This window comes from Cavia porcellus, unplaced genomic scaffold, assembly GCF_034190915.1.
Source record: "Cavia porcellus strain 051 isolate PalLab524CR breed Dunkin Hartley unplaced genomic scaffold, mCavPor4.1 scaffold_23, whole genome shotgun sequence".
NCBI classification, from domain to species: domain Eukaryota; kingdom Metazoa; phylum Chordata; class Mammalia; order Rodentia; family Caviidae; genus Cavia; species Cavia porcellus.
Window position 1 is genome coordinate 62074040 of NW_026947506.1, and position 25975 is coordinate 62100014.

A 25975-nucleotide genomic window follows, 5' to 3' on the forward strand; every position below is an offset into this window, starting at 1 on the left:
CTTACTATTTGGGCAATGTATTGAGCTCAAGGCCAGCCTGAACTACAGAGCAAGACCCTGTTCTCAGGAAAGAACAAAAATGTCACTCATGGTAAGAGCTCTTGTCTTGCATGCACAAGGCCCTACGTTCAATCCCCAGCACCACACCACACACACACACACACACACACACACACACACACACACACACACACACAAAATGCTTTTTTTCTTATATACTAATATGATTTGTCATAAAGAACCCTCCAGTAATACCAGCTATTCAGTATCCTAGGTCAGACTAGGCCATAAAGCAAGATTGTCTCAAAAAACAAAAAGAACTGACACAGGAAAATGGCTCAGTGGCATCATGCCTACCTGGCAAGCACAACATCCTGAGTTCAATTCCCAGTACCAAAAAAAAAACAAAAACAAACAAACAAAAAAAAAAACAAAAAAAACCTAGCAATGAATTTCAATGGTAGGGCATCCTAGAACACACCTGAGCATGCGCACACACACACACACACACACACACACACACACACACACAAACACAAACACACAGAGGATTAAAGAGGGAACTTGTTTATTTTTGAGGCAGGGTCTTGCTTTGTAGTTCTTGCTGGCCCTGAAGTCTCACCATGTAGTTCAGGCTGGCCACAAACTCATAGTGATTCAACCTGAATTACACAGTGAGACTCTGTCTCAAAACGAACAAAATTATAACACGTAAAATTACATGAGAGATATTTATTTCTATTGAATAGCACTTTCCTAAACACCCACAAAGGACTTAGAATTTTCTCAAAGAATTGCTAAAACTATTCATACAAATATTCTTTCATTTTCAGTATTCAATAAATCATAAAATATTCAACACTGATTATAAGATAGTCTTTGTATGGTGTGATTTTGCTCTACTGTGGGCTAATGTAAGGGTTCTGCCCACATTTAAGGATGAGCAGATTCACCCATGACGTACAAAAAGCTGGGTACAGTAAATGCACTTTTTACTTCAACACCATCCTACACTGAACACCTGTAATTGGTGCTAGGTTACAGAGAAAGATCATTTCCCATGGCATCAAATTACTGAAATAAAAACCATGTGCAAATACCAAGAGGCAGGTTGGTCCTGCACGTGGAAGCACCACAGAGCAAGGCAGTGGAGGGAAGGGAAGCTGAGCACAGAGGTGGTGGGATCACAGGATTCACAGGACAGGTGGTGGCTGATACACACATCAACCAGACATTATCAATCAAACCTTCAACAGGCAACACAGTCAAGCTCTAAAACTTTCTCAGAATTTAAGAAGTATTTAACAAAATTTCAAAAATAGATCACTTCCATAAAGCTTAGAGGATTATAATGGGAAGGAGAATAGAGCACGGAGCTATAGCTGAACTACAGATCGTCTTCTGGTTGGTGCTAGAGACCAGGCCAAGGCCTTGGGCAAATACTACACAGCTGAGCCCCGCTCAGCACAAGACACATCTTTCTACAAATAGAACTGAGAATCTAAATTAATTAATGAGTCAAACAACACATTTTATTCTCATATGATCTGATTCACTTAATCATGAATACTTATCTAAGAGGATAACAGAATTTAAGTTTAGATCTCTTATATATTATGTGCCTATGAATATTCCTACTTTTAAAATTTCCTTTCCATGCTGAATAAAACTCTCTATCACCAAATAAATATACGACCTATCGTAAGCGTTGGGGTAGACACACTAGAGACAGTCATACTGTGAAAGGTCACAGGTCCTAATATCATACTGTCAATTTTACTACTGGCTTTATTTCAGTGGCAATTGAATTCACTAATGCTCCAGAAATGGAAGATCACAAAACTCACTGAGGACTGTGACAGATGACTGTCCGGGGAGCAGGGGAAGCTTATTTAGCTTTGCAGGACAAAGTTGACTGTACAAAGATAGGATTGTTTCTTCAACACTTAAGTAATTATTAAGAAGCCAGACATGGTGGTGCATGTCTGTAATCCCAGCCTTGGGAGGCTGATGCAAGAGGATTGCAGCGAGTTTGAGGCCAAACTAGGATACAAAGTGAGTTCAAGGCCAGCCTGAACTGCAGAGTAAAACCATGTCTCAAAAAGACAAAAAAAAACAAAAAAAAAAAAAATCAGGAGAAATGTCAATAGAAGGCCAACATCAAATCAAATGCAGGGTCTTGAACCTCTTGAGGAATGAACTAAATAAGCCTCTTTAGCTGCATTTGGTGGTACACACCTATAATACCAGCTACTTGCGAAGCTGAGGCAGGAGAACGGCAAATTTAAGGCCAACCTGGGCAACTTAAGAAGACTGTCTCAAAAAAAAAAAAAAAAAAAGTAAAGCTGAGTAGTAGCTGAGTGTAAGAACTTGGGTGCAAGCCCCAGCTCAAAATGGGGGATATAGGGAGACCTATTTATCTGAATTTAACTAATACAAAACTTTACCTTTCTGATGTACTCCACCCAAAGCAAATGTTACGCTAAGAAAGAACACAATACAATGAACATTTATCTTTTTTTTTTTTCTGGTTTCTTGAGATACAGTCTTACTATGTATTCCAGGCTAGCCCCCAAATCATGATGATCTTCCTGCCTTGGTCTCCCAAGTGCTGGAATGACAAGCTAGCCCCACATCTTGGTATCATTTTTCTTAAACTCTTTAGTGTCTACCTTTGTATGTCATTACTTCAGTGATTCATTTTGAGTATTATGAAATGCTTCTGTAAATATTCCAGTTTCTCAGTATAAATCTGATTTAGAAAAATGATGTCTTATCTATAAATACTTAACCTTAAATTATATAATATACAAAATATAAAACATAATGCTTACAGTATTTTACAAAATCTTTTTGAAAATCCTTTCTGGTATTGACAAAAGCACGTCCTCTTTCAGTTCCGACAACAAACACATCTGTTTCATATACTGCAATGCAGGCCACTTCTGCCTTGGACTTCGCCAGTTCTTTACACTACAATACAAATAGCAAGCATTAGGTTGTATTTCGTGGCATAAAGCACCATTTCTGCTTGATGAATAAAAAAACCCAACACTTCAAAATTGTTTTCACACATCATCTGGAACCAGCTCACATGGAACATCACACACAAGAGTCCCGGCTATAACGGATCTTCCTTCCTTCTCCCCTCCGTCACTCCAGTCCTCTTCCCTATCCTTCTCCTTTCCTTTTTCTCTCATTTTAGTTTTGAGCAAGGTCTTCGCTAAGTAGCCCAGGCTGTTCTTTTACTTTCAATCTTTCTGGCTCAGTCCTAAGGACTGGGATGGCAGGTGTGCACCACCACAGCCCCCTTCATGTACCTATCTTTATAAATGGATTATGTATTTGATTTTACACAAAAGAAAACACAGAACTCATAAAAACAAAAGCAGAACCCTCCGTAATGTCACAGTTCTCAAGAAACACATACGGACATAGACTGCTGGGACACTCAATTGCCACATGGCTGGTGGGCCAAGGAGGATACTGCTGGCAGGGTAGTGACTGGTGTTTACTGAAAGGGAAGGGACGATACTTGGATGCCCTACATAGCTCCACCCAAGTATTTCCCCAGATGCACACAACTGGAGTCAGTACTTATTGACTTTTACTAAATATACTTCTATAAGATAAAGTAGTCTTTAAAACATCACATGCAGGTGTGGTGGCATATTCCTGTAGACCAGCTATTTGGGAGGCTGAGGCAGGAAATTATTTGAGTCCAAGAGTTGTGGAGGCCAACCAGGGGAACATGTCTCACTGATCTCCCATTTATGGACATATTATGATTTATTTAGTACTATCATGTTTCAAAAGACAGGTCATTTCAATTTTACCAAGAGTGAATGACATGAGCCAGGCCTGGTGGTGCACATCTATAATCCCAGCACTCAGGAGGCTGAGGCTGGATGATAGTTCCAAGTTTGAGACCAGCCTGCGCTACAAAGTGAGCTCAAAGCCAGTCTATACTGCATAGCAAGATCCTGTTTCAAAAAAGACAAAATAAAAAGATTTTTTAAAAAGTCAAAAACATAAGGGAAGATCAAAAAATAAAAAAAATTTTGTAAGTAAACACTATCTGAATTCTCAAATCTACTGAAATTTGCTAAGAAGGTTCACATACACTAGCAAATGTGACCGTGCAACTTTCTCAGAAGGAAATAAAGGTGCCAGGTATGGCAGTGCACACATTACAAACCCAACTACTAGGAAGCCTAAAGGTAGGACAACTGCAAATTCAAGTGCAAGCTCGGGAACTCCATGAGATGCTATCTCAAAATATTAACACAGCTCAGTGCTAGAGCATTTGCCTAACATGTACAAGGCTCTGGGCTCAATCCCAATACACTTAAGAAAAAAAAAAGTACCTTAGTGTCATAACAAATATACATACCATTCAGTGTTATTAAAATTAATGAAGCCAGGTATGGTAACACATACCTGTAATCCCGGTGCTCTGGGAAGACGAGGCAAGAGGACTGAAAGCTCTAGCCGTGCATGAGTAATTTAGTGACTTAGCTAAATAAAATATTTAAAAAGGTCTAGAGATGTAGCTTAGTATAAAAACCCTGGGATCAATCCCCAATACTACACACACACACACACACACACACACCCAGGGCCCATTTATAATAAATGAGCTAGACTACCAAACTTCAGAGGCTAAGGCAGGACAATTATAAATTCTAGGCCTCCCTGTGGTACATCTGAGACCTTGTTTCAGAATACCATAAATCAGTTGGGCACAGTGGCATTTGCCTATGCCAGCTACTAGAACAGCTGAGGAGAAAAGGACTATAGTTTCAAAGTCACTCTGGGCAACTCAGTGAAACTGTCTCAGAATTAAATAAAAAGTGCTGGGGATACAGTTTAGTGGCGGAACACTTGCCTAGCATGCACAAGGCCTATGTCTCATCTCCAGTCCTGAAATAACCAACAACAAACCAAAAAAAACCCTCCAAAACATAAAACTAGTGCTTTAAAAAAACAAATTGATCATAGCCACAAGCCAACCCTACCCAACCATGAGCTCACCATGGACTCAAGGGCGGACATGAGGAAGGTCACCACCATCCTGCTCTCTGAGGACTCCTCATCTTCAATGGGCAGCGTAGACATCGCAACTTGGGCCATGGTCCCTGAGCAAGAAAAACAATGAAGTGAGTGGGAGAAACTGTCAGGCAGGGAGAGCAGCGACAGTGTTTAGACAGTGTTCCAGTCTACTCGATGAGAGACTTCTTGCCTTCAGTGTTTTAAAACTGCAAACCTCTTATCTTGTAAGATAGATAAGTCATCCCTTAGCTTTCCACCTAGTGCTCCTTCATAAAATTAGCTCAGCATCACACCCAACTTCAAACTCAATTCAGATGGCACCCAGACCAATTAACCTTCTCCCAGTGAAAGAAGAGATGTGTGTCACAATCCCATGACAATATATATTCAGCACAATTCAACACAGAAAGACAGAGTTGTTGTTTCTCTGGGTTTGATCCCCAGCACCACCAAAAACAAAAAAAAGACCCTGTTTCTCTCCCATGCACCTTGATAGAGAAAAGAATGGGGAAAGTTGTTGGGATGGGCGAAGAGTTTTCATTTTCTCACAACGAAGGAAGAGGCTGCAGGGCATCAAGTAGCACTGGCTCAGAATCCCTCTCCCTTCAAACAGCATCACACTCTGGCATGCTGGTATCAGCAAAGAGCCTCAGCTGAATTTCAAACACAGTGTAGAAACACAACATGCTGGCAGGAGGTGAAGCCCTTATGAGCTGCTGCTGCTACTACCTCTAGGATGTACAACGGTGCACAACGGTGCACAACGCTGTGGAAAGAAGTTTGGCAGTTCTAAACAGAACAAAACACGGATTTATCATATAATCTGGAAAAACAAAGTGAGAATTCCAACAGATGCTTGTATACCGGTGTTTCCAGAAGCATTATGCACAACAGCCAAAAGGAGGACACAACTCAAATGCCCATCGCTAGACAGATAAACAACTGTAATATACATACACATGGAGTATTAGCCAGCCTTGAAAAGAAAATTCTATATAGACTTCAACACAGACACATCTTGGTAACATTACTCTAAGTGATATAAGAAACGTCCAATATGACATTAAAGTTTCTAGAGAAGTCAAATTCAGAGACAAAAAAAGAATGGTGGCTGCTGGAGCTAGGAGGAAGCAGTGAAGGGGAGGTATTGATTAGCAAGTATAGAATTTCAGTTTGGAATGATGAGTTTTGGAAAGAGAGGTCATAGTTGCCCAACAATGGGAATATAGTTAATGCCAATAAACTATGCAATTAAAAATAACTGAAATTAGAAATTTGACAGTATGTACACTTCGCCAAAGCAAAATTAAAAGCCAAAAAAGGCACCACATAAAGATTGCAAAGCAAAATTAAATCAATTCTTTTACAGACTGGTTTCCTATAAATACTATTCAAATTAGATCCATGTTAAAAGTTACTTTTTAATTTACTTGAAATAAATCTATTTGTAATGAGATTAAATAGTAAAATGAATATAGAAAATGACTGAAAAAATTAAGGATTGGAAACATGAATGAAATTCTAAAAACACACTTGTGTGTAAAATTAATGAACACTCCGGGTACCCTCAGCAAAGCCCCAATGTTCTGAGCCGTCAGCAGGAAAACTGTTTGGCCTAGCAATGTATGGAGATTTTACCCCCACTATTAAAGAGAATGATCGAGTTTCTTATTTTTAAAACTACAGCTTTGCTATCAACTTTCACATCAATAAAAACAAGCGATGCTTATCTCCCAGGTCTGTGAGCAAAAAGCAGCAAACCTGTTTTTCAGAACCAGAAAGAGCAGCATCAAACAAACAAAATGCTGACACCACAGAAAGTGTCTTCCCTGGCAGCCTAGGCCGCGTTCTCTCCTGGGTAAACAAACCTACGTTCAAGTGTGGCTTGGTCAAAAAGGACGACCCAGGTCTGCCTCAGACATCGGTGTGGGACTTGCTTTCGTGATCTCCCCATGCATCTTCACAATTCCACTTTTCCTTTAGCTTCCCAGAAAGGGAAAAAGCACAGTAGTCTTATTTTACAACTGAAGGTGAGAAGAGATGGAAATAGCAGTAGGCAGAAAACTCTCCTTGTTTCCTATTCTGACTCTTTGTCACCTTAAACGGCCCAAATCCTACCCTTGTACTCTTCGCACTTTCTCATGTGAATGTCCCACCCACCTCCCCCTCAGACGAGGGAGGGGGCCTGCAGACAAGGGGCCCTCCGCTTGGGGCGCTGCGATGAAAGAGCCTCTCGCCGGGCTGGTTCTCTCCCTCCCTGGGCTCTCTTCCTTCCATGCTGCCAACTTCACCCAGTCAATATCCACTCCCTCCTCTGACTCTCAGCAGCAATCACGCAAGCACAAAGGACGCAGGAGGCTGGGTGCGCAGCTCTGGTCCTCTCGAAATCAAAGCCAGGAAAGCCCAGGGTGCTGGGCCACTCCAGGGCTAGTTTCAGGGCCTCTCCTAAGAACAAAGGTGCTGAGCAGACTACTAATCAGCAAGGCTGCTTTTACCTGAGATCGTTCTGCTATCTGTAGTTTAAAATAAGGGCTTGCAGATCTTGGAAACAACCTATGTGCCCGTCAACTGAAGAACAGATAAAAAGAGATGTGGTATTTTTACACAACAGAGTACTACTCAGCAATAAAGCAGGATAAACTGGAGACTTTTACACGTAAATGGATGCAACTTTAGAATATATTCATTAGGGGGCTGGGGATTTAGCTCAGCGGCATAAGCACCTGCCTTGCAAGCAGGCAGTCGTGAGTTCGATCCCTGGTACCAATAAAAATGAAAAAGACAAAAAAAAAAAGAAGAATATATTCATTAGTGAAATAAATAAGACGCACAGGTAAACACATTGTTTCATTAGAGAATGAGAAGCTGAAAGAAGTTGTGAGAAGCTGAAATAAACAACATATGGATGGATGTATATATATAAAGAGTTAAGATCAGGGCCGGGGATTTAGCTCACAGGCATAAGCACCTGCCTGGCAAGCACAGTTTCATGAGTTCAATCCCCAGTACCAACAATAACAACAAAAAAAGTTAAGATCATTATACTACAGATTTCTCTGAGTTTACTGAAGAGAAAGATTTGTGTTGGTATTGTTTGGACAATTAAATGCAGATGTCTTGTGCTCTGGGTGAATGATTTAGGGATGACAAAGTAGTACCACTGTTGCTCCTGACTGACATTTTAGAATTTTATTGTTTTCTTCTCTTTTTTTCTTTCTTCCTTTTATCCTTGAAATAAAACAGATTTGGAAAGAAAAATAAATAAAATAATAAAATAAAATAAGGGCTGGGTGTGGTGGTAAAAGCTTGTAGCCCGTAATCCTAGTGCTCAGGAGGCTGAGGCAGGAAGATCTTGAGTTCAAGGCCAACCTGGGCTACACAGTGAATTTCAGGCCACCCTGGAATATACCGGAAGACCCTGTCTATAAATAAATAAATAATAAGATAAAGTAAGATGAGCAGGGGTTGGGATGACAGTGAAACTCAATGGCAGAATGTGTGTGAGTTTGATACCCACTATGATGGAAAAAATATAACTTTGGCTAGCAAAAAAAAAAAAAAAACACTGACTAAAGGTATCTAACATGCTTTAAAGATCATCGTGTTTTAAAACCCAGCATCTTTATAGGTCATCTTAACAAGTCTTCTGTGAGGAAAAAAGAGCAACAAGAGCAAAAAACCACACACTTGAAAACTTATGACCTAACCACTAGATGGGGCCCTCCCTGAAAGTCGCTAGAGCAGAACCCAGAGCGTCTCTGGTTCCTTTAGACAGTGCACAGGGTGTATGTGTGGTGCCCTGGAAATGTGCATCAACAATGAAGGTGGCAGGCTGTACCTGTCATATCTGGCACTATATCAAAACCCACATCTATCAGGAAAAGAACAAGAAACAAAAAACTTACATTGGGCTGGGAATTTAGTTCCGTGGGTGGCATAACCACTTGCCAGGCAAATGTGAGGTCATGAGTTTGATTCTCCCTACCAAAAAAAAAAAAATGTGGGGGCGTTGGGAGATTTAGCTCAGTGGCAGAAGTCCCTGTCTGGCAAGTGTGAGGTAATAAGTTTGATCCCTGGTACTAAAAAAGAAAATAAAATTTAAAAAAACTTAAACCAACAGGAAATGGGACATTTTGTTATGCCCTCACAAGGAACAAATCTTGACTTTTTATTTCTAGACTTTAGAAGCGGTGGCACATGCCTATTACTGTACCACTGAGGAGGCTGAGGCAGGAAGACCACAGCAGGTTCAAGGCCTGGGCTCACAGTGAGTTCAAAACCAGCCTGGAGAACCCATTGAGAGGCCCTGTCTCAGAAAAAATAAAGAAAGGAAAGAAAAATCAGATACTCTGTGCACTGCACAGAACCTTAATTACAAAAAGATCATGTCCCATTAAGTCTTTCTGAATCAGGAAAGAACTGAACTACAGGCTGCACCCACCATCCAGCTCCCCACCTGGAGGTGCCGCTGGTCATCCCCCACTGTGTTGCTGCCCCTCCTGAGGGGGCTGGGGTGGCAGAAGGGTGATCCTCCGCAGAAGGAAGAAGAGTGCAGATAGTGCACATCTGCAGTGCCAGCATTTTGAGAAGCCTGAAGAGGGCAACTTAGCCAACTAGTAAGTCTTGTCTCAAAATGTGAAAATGTTTTTAAAATGCTGGGGATGTAGTTTAGTGCCAAGGCCCTGGGTTTAATCCCCAAAACTACTCAAAACAAACACTAAAAGAGCCATCACCCACTGCAGAAATCAGTAAGGAACAACCTAGAGGTTATGCCCCTAGAGAGAGGTGCTACCCAGCAGGGGAGCAAACAGACCCAAGTAGTTAATTTTTTTTTTCTTTTTGTCTTTTTCCTTTTTATTGGTACTGGGGATTGAACTCATGACCACCTGCTGCACGGCAGGCACTTAGCCGCTGAGCTAAATCCCCAGCCCCTAAGTAGTTAAATTTAAACTGAGATTAAGTAAGATTACAAATTCAGTTCCTCAGTAGCCTCAGCTGTATTTTAGTGCTTGGAACTGCATGTGCCTAGATAGTGAATATTTTCATCATCGCAGAAAGTTCTACCACTCGGTAGGTCTCTACAAAGAAAAAAAGTATGCCACGTATGTTTACTTAAAGTCTCAGGGCTGCTAGAGGCACCACAGTGGTAGCTGGCATAAAGAATGAGTTAATCCAGGGAAATGAAGGAACACAAGGCAGCACACAAAGTCCTTTCTCACTCCCAAGTGAGCATTCTTCACAGCCCCTTGCCAGGCCTGCTGGTGCAGTGACAGCCCTAGAGAGAAAGAGCAGACAGGGAGATTCCCTGAGAAAAGGACAGGGCTAGAGTAAGGTACCATGTAGTGAAAAGGCATGGGAACGCAGGGACACACACCTTCAGGATATATTCATAACATTCCAGAAGCCTAATCCATTGTTCCTGAGTGACCTTGCCTCAAGGGATGTACTTGCATCTTCTACTAGTACATATTCTCCAACTAGTATCATTTTAATATCTACAAGGCTAGTCCAACAAAATGGTATAACATAATACTTTTAACATCTTAAAGTTACCTTTGCCTTTTTCTTTTCTTTTCTTTTCTTTTCTTTTGAGACAGCATCAAACTTGCTTTGATCCTCCTGCCTTAGCCTCCTGAATTTGGGATTATAGGTTTTATATACCATCAGCATACCCACTTTGCCTTTTTAATAGTTTAAAATTCTCCACACTGAAGTAAATAGCATGAGGGGGTTCGTTTTTGTTTTATTCTTGGTACTAGAATTGGAACCCAGAGCCTTGACATGAAGCTGTATCAGACCTTTTTTAATTTTTTTGAGAAAATGTCTAAATTGCTCAGCTTGCAATCCTCCTGCCTCAGCCTTCCAGAGTGCAGAAATTTTAAGTGTGCACTATCATTCCAGGGTGCATGAAGATCTTTATAGTTCTTGAGATGTAATACCAAAACTTTTGTTACAAGAAATGCTTAAAGTGAATATGGTGGTACATGCCTATAATCTCAGTACTCAGGAGGCTAACGTGGGAAGATTGAGAGTTTGAGGCCACACTGGGCTACACAGAGAGACCCTGTTTAAAACAAACAAAGAGAAATGTTTAAAAATAATAAACTGAACAGCCATACCACTATTTTAGAGGGCTCTGACCTACCCACTACATATGTGTTATTATTAAAATGTCTGGACTTCTTTTTTACTGAACGAGTATGTCTTTATAGTTTGTTATTTGTATTTCCTCTTGGGTGTCTCTACTTAGGTCCTGTGCCCATTACTAAACTGACTGCTGATGATGACTCCACAATATTTGCATAAACTGCCAATAATTTCCAGTCCTTCTTCCTTCTTTTAAATCTGATATTATATGGATGAAATGCCTTAATTTATCAGTATGAGTATTTTATTTATTTTCAATCTAACATTACTTTTGTTCAAAACAATTTAATTTTCACTTAAGATATTCTTTGCTTGTTGTCTTCTTGCATCTCAGATATTCCTTTTGCCTGATGTTAATCCTGTAGAATTTCCATCTGGTGACAAACTGTTTGCTAAAAAAATCTGTCATGAACGGTATTTTCACTGGAATAGAAACCTTGATTGGCAATGAATTCCTTTCAGTACAGTGATGTTATTTCAACACTTTTTGGCTTCATTAAAGTTTGGGTTGCCACTGAGAGGTTGGTCCTCTACAGTCTCTCTGAAGGTGATCCCCACACTCACTTCCTGGTGTTTTCTAGGATGCTTCCCTTACCCCATTTTCTAGTTTCACTGTGTGCTAGATGTAGGCTGCTTTCTATTCAATGGTACTCATTAGTCTTCTTGACTATTGGTTGTAACCCTTCAATTATGGGAAGCAATCTCTTCATACTCTCCCCATTCTCTATCTCCCAGTCTACTGAACCACATTAGTTTTCAGTTTATTCCCTTAGACCTCTAACCTTCTTTTAGATTTACCTAGTACTAAACTGTATTTTTTCTGACTTACTTTCCATTTGATTAATTCTCCTTAATCTGTGTTTAACTCTGATGTTAAAACCATCCAACAGGCTTTTGTTTATAATTTTCATTTCTAGGATTTCTCTCTGCCACTAAGTCATATTTCACAGTTTTACACTTCCTAAACACTTTTTAATCTTGTCCCATCTGTTCAAACCTAAGTATAGTCTCTGCCAATTCCAAAGTCTCATTTTTTTTTCCTGGTCTCTTCCTGATCATATTCCAGTACCTATTTCCTTGTATGCCTAATCATTTGTGTGTGCTGGCCATTTTAAGTTAAAAATAATTATTTGTTACATGAAGTTTAGAATAAAAGTAGCTTCCTCCACATTTCTAGAAATGCTACTGACCTGGAATCACCATAATTCAAGTCCTTGGAGCACTCAAGCGCACAGACCACCTCCCTTCTCAAAGGCCCTTGTGCCATTTTAGGGGAGGGAGTCTACCTTACTGAGAGGAAGGGTCTTCTATCTTATTTTCTCAGGTTATGAGCTTTAACTTCTGAGTCTGTCAACCCACAAGGTTTTCAAAACAAGTTCAAGTAGTAAAAGTGAGTCCCATTTTTGTTACCTGAATTCCCATTTTCATTTTATGGGTGACAGGGGTGCTGAGGACTGAGCTCAAGGTGTTGCAGGCACTCCACCACTAAGTCACACCTGCAGCCCTCTATTCTCCTTTTAATAGCAGCCTTTGGGATGGGAGGCAGTACTAGAAATTGAACTCATGACCTTGGGCTTGTCTGGCAGGCACTGTGCCTCTGAGCTATATCCCCATCCCAATGGTAGCCTTTCTTAGAAAATTCTTCTCTTACAGTAGCAAATTTTTGACATTTTAGTGAAAGTGTTGTTTTATAATATTTAAGCACTTTTGGTTATTTTTCACTAGCCCGTCAACTCTTAGAATCATACCTGACATGTTCTTTATTCTCTACAATATGACCTAGAACTATTTTTGACTGAGATTATAAATTCCTAATTCAAGCTGTTAAAATTTTTTATTGCTTTATTTAAGTCTACAGGCTGCACTGACACTACATCAAGCAAGAGTGAAGAATGTGAGCACGTAATCAGTGTCTGTTCTACTCCCTTGAAGGGCAGGCCTCACTTCCCGAGTAAATGGATTTCCTCTCCTAGTGCAGACGTGACAGCCACAGTGCAGCTATAAGCTTATCACACATCTTCCTGTACTGTGACTCTAAAGGCACTCCGTATTTTTCCTGCTACTTTTTCTACAAAAGACCTGAGCATTTGTGTCACCATCCAACCCCAAGGTCAATTACTATGACTAGTTAGAACAAAATTACAGGAGACACACTGTCATTATTAATCTAGCTAGAAAGAGAAAGACTAGAAGGCAGGCACTTACTCAAAAAGCAAAGCAGGAATAAATGATAAGAAAGCATGCCAGGCACACGAAAAAGTACAGTGCTCACTGATTATCCAGACCTGCAGGGATGGCTGAAATCCACAACAGAAACATATCCTGTGTGCCCTATGTATTTCCTCATTCATATACATCTAAAATATAGTATAATTATAAATTAGGCACAGTAAGACTTACAAGAAAGCTGAATAGTTAAAACAATATACTGTAATCAAAGTTACGGGAAAGTAGTCTGTCTCTCTCTCCCTTAAAGGATCTTACTGTACTGTGCTCACCCTTCTTCTGCCTGCTTTCATCACAAGGGAAGGCTCGCTTTGGACGGGATCCTTTCTCCTTAACCAACTTTTTCCACTCTGCCGGAAATGTGGCAGCAAGTTCTTCAAGAGTGGTCGCGGCCTCTGTGGGAACGCTGGCATTTTTCAGTCCAAACCTGTGCCTGCGTCTGTGTAACCATCCCTTGCTTGCAGTGAAGGGCATTCCCTCATGAATGCTACAGCTCTGCTCAGGGGAAGCCTGGCTGAAGTCTTCCTACAAACTCAGCTCTTTCTGGCTCCGCTGAGCGCGCTGCCGTCGATGGCAGCCACGCGGCTCCTGCTCACGGCTGCCACCCACACCCTCAGCGCCTTGTCCACCTTCACTAGGCACTTGTCACGCACGGTGGCCGTGACCTTTGCGTTCTGAGGGGCCACGCGAAGCTAGTGCGATTTCCTTTTCCTTCTTGACAATTTTACGGATAGATTTTATGGACAGAAGATTCGTTCTTACCGTACAGTTTAGCAACCTGGATGTAGGATTTCTGTTCTTTCCTGATCAAGTCCAGCACTTTTCACCTTTTCACTTCCAGGAAGCACTTTCTGGCTTCTCTTGTGCATTTCCAAATGGCCTGCCTGGAACTCTGAGCTTTGGGGCCATTATGAAAAGGAGTTACTTCGAGCGGAAACACTATGATATCCCACGACAGGGCTGCATCTGCCACGACAGTTACCAGGGCAGGGGACAAGGACAGTGCATCCCGGACAAAAGGGACAAATCATGCCCTGCGTGGGGCTCACAGGCTGCACCACGCAACTTGGAACGGCATGAAATTTAGAATTTATGGATCACTTAGTTTTGGAATTTTCCATTTAATATTTTCAGATGGCAGACTCACCCGTGGTAACTGAAACTGGAGAAAGGGAAACCTCAGATGAGGAGGGACCGCGGTGACGGAGTACCCAGACCGCCGCACTTTCCTCCGGCCGATTCCAGCGCCTTGTTTTTCCCATTATGATTTTTCATACTTCACCTTTTATTTTTAATCCTTCTTTATAAGTTTTAAAGATGAAATAACTGCCTGCTGCTGTTTCATTTTTTCGTCTTTTATTCTGGTCGACTACTGTTTAAATAGATGGGGTGACTTTTTATCTCTGAAAACAGAGCCATTCTTTAAAATCTCCTTGTGTTTCTTGTTGGAGATCCATTTCAGGGATTAGGTTTATCTGTGTCCTTGCTGTTCTGATCTGCTGTACCTCAAAACAAGCCAATAATTAATTCCATATATTTATTGATCCTCTCTGTTAATACTCAACAGCACACAAAAAGTATTTTATAGAGTCAAGGAAGAGAATGCTTCAAGATTTTCATACACTATCATTACTCTAACAAATACAGGTTCTCCATTTTCTTTTAGCTACACTTTTCTATAAATACATCTAAATTTTCAATATATTTTGCTTAAAAGTAAGCTTCAAGTCAGACTGGTAAGTGGAGAGATACTATAACATGTATCTTCATTTTTTTTTTTTAACATTCATGCCCCCTATTTCATTTTTGTATGTGGTTTTTTTTTGTTTGTTTTTTGTCTTTTTCCTTTTTATCGGTACCGGGGATCGAACTCACGACTGCCTGCTTGCAAGGCAGGCGCTTATGCCACTGAGCTAAATCCCCAGCCCCCCTTATTTCATTTTTAAATTTTCAACAAGTATCTTTCCATTTCAAACTTACAAAACAACCAAAGATTAAGAAGAAATTGAAGATATTTTAGTTCAACTTCTTCATTGTTATTTTATAAATGAGCAAGCCCATCAAATAAAAATTAGGTGATTTGCTAATACCGTTAATATATACATTTAATTTTTTATTCTATTTTATTTTGGTACCGGGGATTGAACTCACGACCTCGCACTTGCCAGGCAGGAACTTGTGTCACTGAGCCCCCCCAGCCCCACCATATACATTAAATTTTATAACAAGGAACTAGAACTCCCTTTTCTAATTCCAAACTGCCTATTTTAAACAGAGTAATAAAGACAACTTTAAAAAAAAAAAAAAAGGAACCCAAGATAAATAATTACACAATGATTAGAACTACCAGGTTAGGCAACCTTTGAGCAATAAATTTACTGCCATTCATACAAACTGCAAAAGAAGTATGCTTTGTTCATAAAGCAAAGATTACATGACATTATGGAGTATACGTCAAAATCAGTCATGTTCTATGAAGATAAAGAACTTGGTTCAAAGAAAAAACATGAATGAGTAATAAATAGATCAATCATAGATGAACACATTATTTGTCACAAAACACTGTTGACAGGCAAATGTAGGTCTTTTAGCAGTAAGAATCAGTCATGAGTTGAAACAGTTTCGAGAAATTGTATACTTAACCAACTAAAGACAAAGACTCAGTCTCAACCAGAAAGAAATGGATTTCAACTGTTCAAGCATAATTTATTTTTTTCTGCACAAAAATTTCTTCAGACTCAATTTGCTTATTTTTACTTGTAATAAGCAACAAGATTTACCCTGAATATTTACATAAATATGATGAAATAAAAACTTCATGACTGTAAAAACCATTTCCTAACTCATTTTTTCCCCCTGAGACAGGGTCCTAACTCATTTTTTTTTCCTTCTGAGACAAGGTCCTACTATGTAGTTCAGGCTAGCATGAAACTTGCTATGTAGCCCAAACTGGCCTCAAACTTGAAGCAATCCTTTTGCCTTGGCCTCACAAGTACTTGCATTATAATCACATACCACCATACCTGTCATAACTCAAAGTTTTGCACTAGAAGAATATTCACTAAACCTGATACTTTGGTCAATTAACATTGAGCAAATCTGCAAAACCAGCTAATTTGTCCATGAATGAGTACAGACAATATTTAGAACAGATACTATTTATTCAATTCTGTAATTAATTAACAGGTTTAAGGACTTAAATGGGAGTTGGGAATTTTTACCAAAAATAAAACATCACCCATCCATGCTTAAGATCTGGCTTCTACTCCAAAAGATTCAGTTTAATTTCCCTGAGCTGGGCATAGTAATGTACACTGTGATGCCTGTAATCCTGGCACTCAGGAGGCTGAGTCAAGAAGTTTTGAGTTCAAGGACACCCTGGGCTACACTGAGTTAAATAGTGAGACCTTGTCTCAAAAATACAAAACAAACAACAGTATGACTTTCCTGTGCTTGTGGATGCTCTTGCCCCCAAGCCTGCATCTGAGGTTCCCTTTGTTTTCTACCTCTTCCAGCTGTCTTCGTTCATAAGAGATCTAGTGTCCATTTACCTTTAGAACTTAAGTTAAAACTTTAAAACTTTACTTTGTCAATTCATTTTAAGTCACTAAAGTCAAACTTTCAACAAAACTGAAGGAACATATGTACTCAAAGAAACACCTTCAGTGAGAATAAAATAACTTTAAGTACTGCTTAAATCCTATGAAAAAGTGAGATCTTAAAACTTTCAAAAATGAAAATGTATGAGAAACTTCATTAAAGTGATAGTACACAAGTAAAAGTTTAAAATTCACTATCTAAGAGACTATACATTTTGTCCTAACATGGAAAGGATCTAACTGTCCTTTCAGTTGGCATTATCTTAGAAAGGATTCAGTTAGCATTAGATTATCATGTAGTATGGTAGCAATCTTCTAGTATGCTTAAAACTCTGAAATCTCCAGTGTTCTAACCGATATACTGTGTACCTAAAACCAAAACCTGCTTTTCACAACATCAATTCACTTCTAAACTATCAATATACATTTAACACAATTTAACTTTTCTTGACTTTTGAGACAGTCTCCCTATAGTTCAACTCGTTACATTGCCCAGGCTGGCCTTGAATTCACTACAGGTCTTCCTGCCTCAGCTTCTGGAATGCTGAAATTACAGACATGCACCACTACACTCAGCCTTACAATTAGTTTTTTAAAACATTATATTTGCCTTTTTTCTACCTATGTCTATCTAGTAGTTTCCATTGAAAATGTATTGTTTTTGAAAGAATTTTTTGAACTGCAAATTCTATGAGTTTGTCTTTTGAAAGACAACAAAGAAATTAACTTTGTATCTTGGAATGTTTATCCTGATGGGCTGACATCTACCTAACCCAACTCACAAAACACATTTTATCTACAACATAAGGATAAGCTGCAAGGATGTGTAAAGCTCAGTGATAAGAGTACTTCTTAGCACCCTGCATGAGGCCCTGCATTGAATCCCCTGCATCACAGGGAGGCCAAGGTCCTGGGCTCTTGGGCAATTCAAGTTACCAGTTTTTTGTTTTTTTAGTGCTGGGAACTGAAGATTCCCAAAGCCTCACACATGCAGGGGAATACTATACACTGGCTACATCCCAGCCCCCAAATTCTAGAGAATCCAGATCTAAGACTGACAGATACTCTCTCCCCATTCCTCTTTAGCCAAACTGCACTGTAAAATTCAATCCCATTTTAAAGTTTTCCAATTTCATTATCTATAAATTTCAAAGTCATTAAACCAAAACACTTTAAGCAACTACAATTGAATTTTCAAACTCAGAGAGACAGTAACTTTTTTTTATAAAATTAAATCCAAATTTTATTTAAGGATTTCAAATTACATATTTCAAAATTCTAAAATGGAATAGAACCGTCTTGGAATGAAGAAATGGCATAAATGAACACTGTTATCCCTTGAAACTCAAAATTTTATCATGAATACAATTTGCAAATCACATCCCAATTATGTAACAAGATGAAATATTGTATCTACCTCTTTCTTTACTTTGGCAATAGCTATTTCCTAAAGAATAAAAAAATGACTTTGTTACTTCTTTAATTAAAAATGGGATTCTATCTTTAGATTAAAATTTTAAAGATCAGAAAAGGCTGTGTTTAGATGAAATATGGTTACCCAAAAATAATAACACAGAATGTCTAACCAAAATCATTCTGGAGAAAAAGGAAAAAACTACTGTGATTAGTTAAGGATTTCCAGTAGTTAGTTAAAAACTCTCAAAATAGTTAGAACAGATAGTTAGTTCAAACATATGTGGTTCACATTTTAAGTGTTTAATAAATTTTCAAAAAGAAAACTACCACCTGTAAAAACATATCAACTCAATGTAATTTTATGAACAGCAGAAACTCTATAGACCTTCCTCTTGAATTAGTCCATTCTCACTATCAAAAATAAGTTCATCCCCCAAATTAACAGTAATTAGCCTGAGGTATTTTAAATGTGGCTATGAAGTCTCAAACTTAATGGCATTCCCCTCCCCAAAATGGTCACATTACCACTTTAGGCCCATAACCTCTATGGTATTTACTACAATATGGTCATCTAGAATATCTGAAGAAAAAAATCCTTGCACTTAAAAAAAAAAAAGTCCATCCCATCCATTTTCACTACAATAGCAGCCACATGAAATCTGAGTGTTATTTGGCCAGATCCACAAAAGGGTTGTATAAACTTCATTTTCCAGTTTAATTATCAAAGCTTGATGTGAAATAAAATTCTGAATATCACACTGTGGTACAAACAGGTCCAAATTTCTGAAATTTTAAATGAGACTGAGAAACAGTTCATGAAATTTAATGTATTATACCTTAACACATCTCTGAGGTAGTTAAGTAAACAGTACTACCAATTTTAATACATAGTAAACAGAAACAAGGGTAAATGACATATGTAAGCAATAAGGATCAGAACAGACCATAGGGGCTTAGGGCTCTCTCTAGTTCTAATCCAAAAAAATGAAACTGAACTTTCGTTATTTTAAAAAATGTGTTATCATTTAGAGGATTTTTACTTTTTGTTTCCCACTTTCTGATCATATCTCCCAAGTTGGCTCCTTTTCCTTAAATATGTTAACCTGGGTACGACTATCACTGATCAAAGTTTAACTTCTTCTAATCTGAATTAGTACAAAATTAAGACATTATCTTGTGAGAACTAAAATTGTATTTAATATTTTTATTTTAGACTGCAAAAACAAGCAAACAAACAACAAAAAATATATGAAAAAGGCTCATCAAATGATGTAATGTCATCCTTCCCAGGAAAGCAGAAGGTAGATCCTACCACAAAGAAAAGATGCTTAGTTAATAGATGTTGAACTTAGAGGTACACTAAAAGATTATCAGTTAACTTCTGAAAATTCTAAGTTTTATTCACCTCCCTGTGATAACTAACTGTTTAAGGTAGGCTTTCCTTATAATTAACTGTCACCTAAAATATAGAACTCCATTAATAACCTGACAGATTTGGTCTTACTGGAAATTCTTAATCATAGGTTTATGATGAATGTCTTAGTAAGTAATTGTCTTCTTGCACTTTTTTTTTTAAATCAGTACCGGGGATCGAACACACGACTGCGCTTGCAAGGCAGGCACTTATGCTGCTGAACTAAATCCTCACCCCCTAACTATAACTGAATTTAAGTTCATGCACCGACCTTCACCACACCCCTCTCCTTCTCAGTCTCTCAGAAAATACAGTTCCTTAATTCCAAAAAGAGAGGACAAAAGAAACTTGCTCCAAAGTTTGTCACACACACTGAAAAGGTAAACATGATACAAGCCACCTGAACCAAGTGCTCCCGGAGGCAAACAACCAGACTCATGTCCCACCCAACACACTGCAAGACACCTGCAGACTAGTGCAAATACTTAACCTGAGTCTAAGTGTGAGGGAAACTAGACAAGCCCACGTGCAAAGCCATTCTGTAAAATGACTGCTCTTGCTCTATAGTCATTCAAAAGATTAAGAACATGAAACTCAAAGATTAAAAACTATTTTAAAATGGGTGTGGTGGCACATGCCTATAACCTTAGCACTTGGGAGGCTGAGCAAGAGGACTGTTGAGAGTTCAAACCCAGCCTGGCCTACCACGTGAGTTCAAGACCAGCCTAAACTACACAGCAAGACCCCTGTCTTGAAATGTAGATAACTGATTGACTTATTAACATGTTCCTACCAGTATGAATCACTAGGGGTTAACATCAGATGATTAAGCAAGATCATGACCCCTTCAGGAACATGTTAAATATGTATGTACCAAGGTATTAAAATTTTCTCAACCCAATGTGATGACACACACCAGTAATCCCTTGGGCTGCTAAAGCTGGAACTAGCTGTTGAGACCTGATAGGGAGAGGGAAATTGCTCCACAGGCTCAATCTACAGCTTAGTAGTATAAAACTTTCTTATGTAAAAGACCATCGATTGGGGGCTGGGGATTTAGCTCAGCGGCATAAGCACCTGCCTTACAAGCAGGCAGTCATGAGTTCGATCCCCGGTACCGATAAAAAAAAAAAGGCCATGGATTGGTCTCCCTGAACTGCAAAAACAAAAAAAAGTTCCCCTCCCCAGTACCGATAAAAATAAAAAAAAAAGTTCCCCAGAGTTTGTGCTTTTTTTCTTTGCATGGTACAGGGTGTCCAACTCACAGCTCTGCACAAGCGAGGAAAGAGCCTCACACTACTCAGCAGCCTGGCCAACCTGTCTGCCACTTGCTCTGCACCTATGACAACTTGAAAGTAAACTTGAAGTAGAGGAAGTTAAACAGTAAGTTACTGATCACAATCAGTCTCTATTAGCTGAAGAATCTGGAAATGGGTTAGTTTTTCTTTCTTGTATTTTTAGGAAAAACTGAAAATTGATGCAAGTAAATACTCTGAAAGTAAATACTGCACTTTACCCACACATCATCAAATGAACTCTGTGCAGGCAGCCCATCAACAGGTCAGCTGCAAGTATTGTTAACGACTGTAAATGTGGAAGCTGGGGAGCTAATAAAAGAAGTCCTTCTTTCCCAGCATCTTGCATACAGGCAGCACACACCACACCCCCACTGTATCAAAAAATGAACACCAGCATCCCAGCTGAGCTGTTCACCCAACACCAAAGTGACACCATAATTATTATCACTGGCTGCAGTGTACTGTCAAAATCTACCCCAGGTGATTTTTATCAGATCTTTTAATCTTAAACCTATCATGTTGATTAATCATATAAATAAAATTACTGAACACATTATCAACTCAAATTTAACAGGTAACATTAGTAACTACACTTAAAACATTAACTTCTGAAAAACGTCAGTGGAAATTAGGGTAATACGATGGTTAAGGCAGTTTGTGTCAAAATTGTCCCTTCCTATGTTTTTCAGATAAGCCTCTTTTTCCTCAACTGGATAACCATCTTCACAGTGCACAATTGTTATAAAGCTTCTAATGTGTCTGCAGGTAGCACTCTGAATTGCAAACTCTCATAAATTCTCAAAATAAATTACTATAATTTTCTATTACTGGACCAGTTTTAAATTGGTCCTTGTGGGCTAGGGATTTAGCTAAGTGGTGTAAGTGCCTGCCTGACAAGTACAAGGTCATGAGTTCGATCCCCACCACCAAAAAGAAAAAAAAAGTCCTTGTAAAAATTAAAATTTGGGGCTGGGGATTTAGCTCAGCGGCATAAGCACCTGCCTTGCAAGCAGGCGGTTGTGAGTTCGATCCCTAGTACCGATAAAAAGTTAAAAAAAAAAAAATCAACGTGTCATTTCGTCATCCTAGAAAAGATTTCTTAAAAAAAAAAAAGTCTTTTGAATGCATTGTGCTTTTCTCCCAATTTCTTAATTCTCCACCCTCTGCACCCCAGTGTGACGCACCACCCATCTGTAACAGGGCAGCCATCAAACACACCGCGCCTCGCCCCACAACACTGAACCAGCACTCTCCACAACATGCCAGCCCCTGCACCTCCCAAAATTCCTGTCCTGCTGGCTAATTATTAGTACTGAAGCGTACTTTAGTTCACATTCCTCTCATCCAAGTACTAACCAGGCCTGAGCCTGCTCAGCCTCTGAGATGAGATCTGCACAAGCAGCCGCAGCCCCTAGTTCACATTTCCAAAAGCTTTATGGGCTTAATAGGTCTTCTCCTAAGGGAAACAAGTCAAGACGGTATTTCATTACCAGGTTGTGTTTTACAATACCTGATAGCAAGGCATAAAGTATCACAATTTGTACTAATCTATCCTTATACTTAAGACAGAAGAAATACAGCCACATCATCCATTTTAGCTGATTTACCTCAATTTTTAGAAAAATATATACAACGGCAAGTGCTTAGAAAATTAGAAATCCCTAAGTCAAACTCCTTGATAAAGACAGCTTTTGGAATTTGTATAGCAGATTACACATTTTTCTTCTTTTGGCACCAAAGATAGAACTCACAATCTCACCTCACACTTGCTCATGCTGTTGAGCTAAATCCCCAGTCCCTGTTACAGACATTTGAAAATACTGAATTCTTGATTTTCTTTTTGCTTTTTTTCTTTTCTTTCTTTCTTTCTCTTTTTTTTTTTTTTTTTTTTTTTTTTTTTTTTTTTGAGGCAGGTCTCACTATGCAGTTCAGATTGGACGTGGGCTCACTTTGTACCCTAAGCTAGTTTCATCTTGGAAAGATCCTCCTGCCTCAGCCTCCCAAGTGCTAGGATTACAGGCATGTGCCACCATGCCTGGTTTAACGTCTATCTGCTAAAATAAAACTTGCTATCATTTAACATCAAATGATCTATGCAAAATAAAAAATGAACGGCTCTACTTTGCATATTTAGTACTTTATAGTCTGAGAACCTCATTTCTTAAAAAAGGCAGACAAACAGAAAGAGCCAGGGCTCAGTGTAGAATCCCTGCCTAACCTGCGTGAGGCACTGTAGTTCCATTCCCAGATCTGGGGCTAGCAAAAATAACTGAAAGTTTACTTTTTAAAAAGTCAAGTAAAAAATTAAATGAGTAATAAAAACTAAAATAAAAGCCAAGTAGCCAGGCAAAGTGATACAGTCCTGTAGCCCTACCTACTCAAGAGGCTGAGGCAGGAGGATGATTTGAGACCAGGAAATTCAGTCCTAAAGGAACCCTCCAATCTCAAAAAATAAATAAATATCCAAGTAAAGTGAAGAATGATAAAATAATAGAAGGATCTGCCAGATTCACAGTAGCTAAAATAATGTCTTTAAAAAACAAAACTCTAATAAGCTATTCAAGGGACTTAACTTTTCCTAGCATACCAGTTTAAGACAACGGTGTTGCATATGTTTTAATTATACTTTTAAATTGACAAACTCAGAATTTTAACCACAGCAGCTTACTCTGCCAACACACAAAGAATATGTCCCTTTGACCTTACTCCAAATTTTTAAAATCACTTGGATTTAGAATAGGAAATGAAAATCAAGTAGCTATTACCCACTTTATTTTTAAAATGTATTATTCACAGATGGCAGGCGAATAGGTCAGATATGAATGTGAACTTCTGAATCAGGCACAGTTAAGAATTCAAGTCCCTCTACTGGGCTGTTAAGGAAAAAAAAAAAAAAGAATTCAAGTCTTGTCCCCAATACTACACATGCATAACCTTAGAACTTTAATCTCAAACTTAACTGGCGAATAACAATAATCTACATATACAGCTCATGAAAGTGATAGCAAAATATTTATCAAACACTTGATAAAGTACTTTGCAAAAAGCATACATACATATTTGTTTTTTTTACAGTATGAAAGCTCCAAGTCCAAGTTTGGCGATACGCCCCACCAGTTCTTTAAATTTTTTTGAGACAGGGTCTCATTAAATTGTCCAGAGTAGGTTGAAACTCAGAATTCTCCTGCCTCAGTCTTTTAAAGTACATGGGTTACTGTAGTGTTTCATATAAATTGAAAATGGCATGCTTAACCCAATACTTCAGAGGCTGAGGCAAGAGGATTGCCATGAGTTTGAGCAGCCTGGGCTACACAGTGAGCCTGAACTGTACAGCAAGACCTCAGAAAAACCAAAATAAAATGGCATGCTAAATAAAACAACCTATTCTCTGGCAAAACAGAAAATCAGAAAAGCATCAAAATAAACCACTGCTTTGAAATGCAGTACATTTACCTTTTACAGGTTTCATACAAAATCAAGCATGGTGGCACACACCTGTAATCCCAGCAGTCAGGAAGCTGAGGCAAAAGGACTGCCACAACTTTGAGGCCAACCTCAAAGCCAGCCTGACCTACACAGGGAGACCCTGTCTCAAAAAAAAAAAAAAAAAAAGTTTTCATGCATAAAAATCTGTGATGTCAATCTCATCTTCAAAGTTTGTTTTGAGCTAACTATGGTAACACACTACACTAATCCCCATGATTTGGGGAGATTGAGGCAGGAGGATTTTGAGTTCCATCCCAGCCTGGGCAATTTAACAACTTAATGAGACCTTGTCTAAAAATGAAAAAATAAAAAAGGCTGGGGGTACCACCAAATAAACAAACCAAATTTCAGTGAAAAAAACTCACAGCTACTTGGGAGCCTGAGGCAGGAAGATCCCAAGTCTGAGCCAACCTATTGTAATTTAGCAAGACCTTATCTCAAAACTAAAAAATAAATAAAAAGGATTAGATCAATTGCTGAGTTCAATCCCCAGAGACACACATACACAGTCACCTTACACTAAACATCTACAAAAAAATAAGCCACAGGCTTAGGATGTAGCTCAGTGACAGAGTGCATGCCCAGCATATGCAAAGTCCTGGATTCAAACGTGAACAACAGAAAATAAAGAAAAAATAAACCAGATTGAGTATATAAACTGAATTACACATTCTTTCTCTGAAGCTCCCAATAAACAGTGTAACTTGCCTATTCAATACTTCCAGGGCTTCACACAATGTCAGTCAACATGAAGTGCATGAGTGAGTGCCAACTGTAATAAAGAACAACCTTTTCAAAATCTGAAGAATAGGAAAGAGCTGCGGATTTAGCTCAGGGACATAAGCATCTACCTGGCAAGCACAAGGTCTTGAGTTCAATCCCTGATACCAAAAAAAAAAAAAAAAAAAAAGTACAGGAAAGTAATAGTGAACAGTAGCTCAGAGACTCATTTTGCTGAACACTTTTCTAAAAGTAAAGCTATAAATAAAAAACCATAACACAATACTAAAAATATTATCTAATGGGTAGTGACTCTCCTACAGATGAGAGAGAGAGAGAGAGAGAGAACGCTCTCGCCAGCGAGCCAGGATGCAGCTCAATGGCAATCACCTGCCTTGTGTGTGAGTCATCCCAAAAGGAAAAAAGACAAACTCACAGAAATGGAAAGCTTGAGGGGAACAAGCTGCTGGTTCATGGGTACAGAATGGTTCTATCTTGGGTGATAAAGCTTTAGAAATGGAGATGGGGATGAAATTAATTACGAATGCAATTAAATGTCATTGAATTATATACTTTAAAAGTAGTCTGGAAGGGAAGAAAGGAAACAGATGGAAGAA

The 25975-nt window shown here is 38.9% G+C and overlaps 1 protein-coding gene across 7 annotated transcripts in view; it reads right to left on the minus strand.

Annotated features, from left to right (window-relative positions):
- Gtf2i (general transcription factor IIi) overlaps positions 1 to 25975 on the minus strand; it is a 96348-nt gene that overhangs the window by 65369 nt on the left and 5004 nt on the right. For all 7 annotated transcript variants that reach the window (XM_013149332.3, XM_013149322.3, XM_013149325.3 and 4 more), the window contains exons 2-3: positions 5035 to 5138; positions 2835 to 2973 (exon numbers count right to left, since the gene is read on the minus strand). In XM_013149332.3, coding sequence (XP_013004786.1) covers positions 2835 to 2973; positions 5035 to 5133 — 238 coding nt within the window. In that variant the 5' untranslated portion in view covers positions 5134 to 5138. The remainder of the gene's footprint in view (positions 1 to 2834; positions 2974 to 5034; positions 5139 to 25975) is intronic.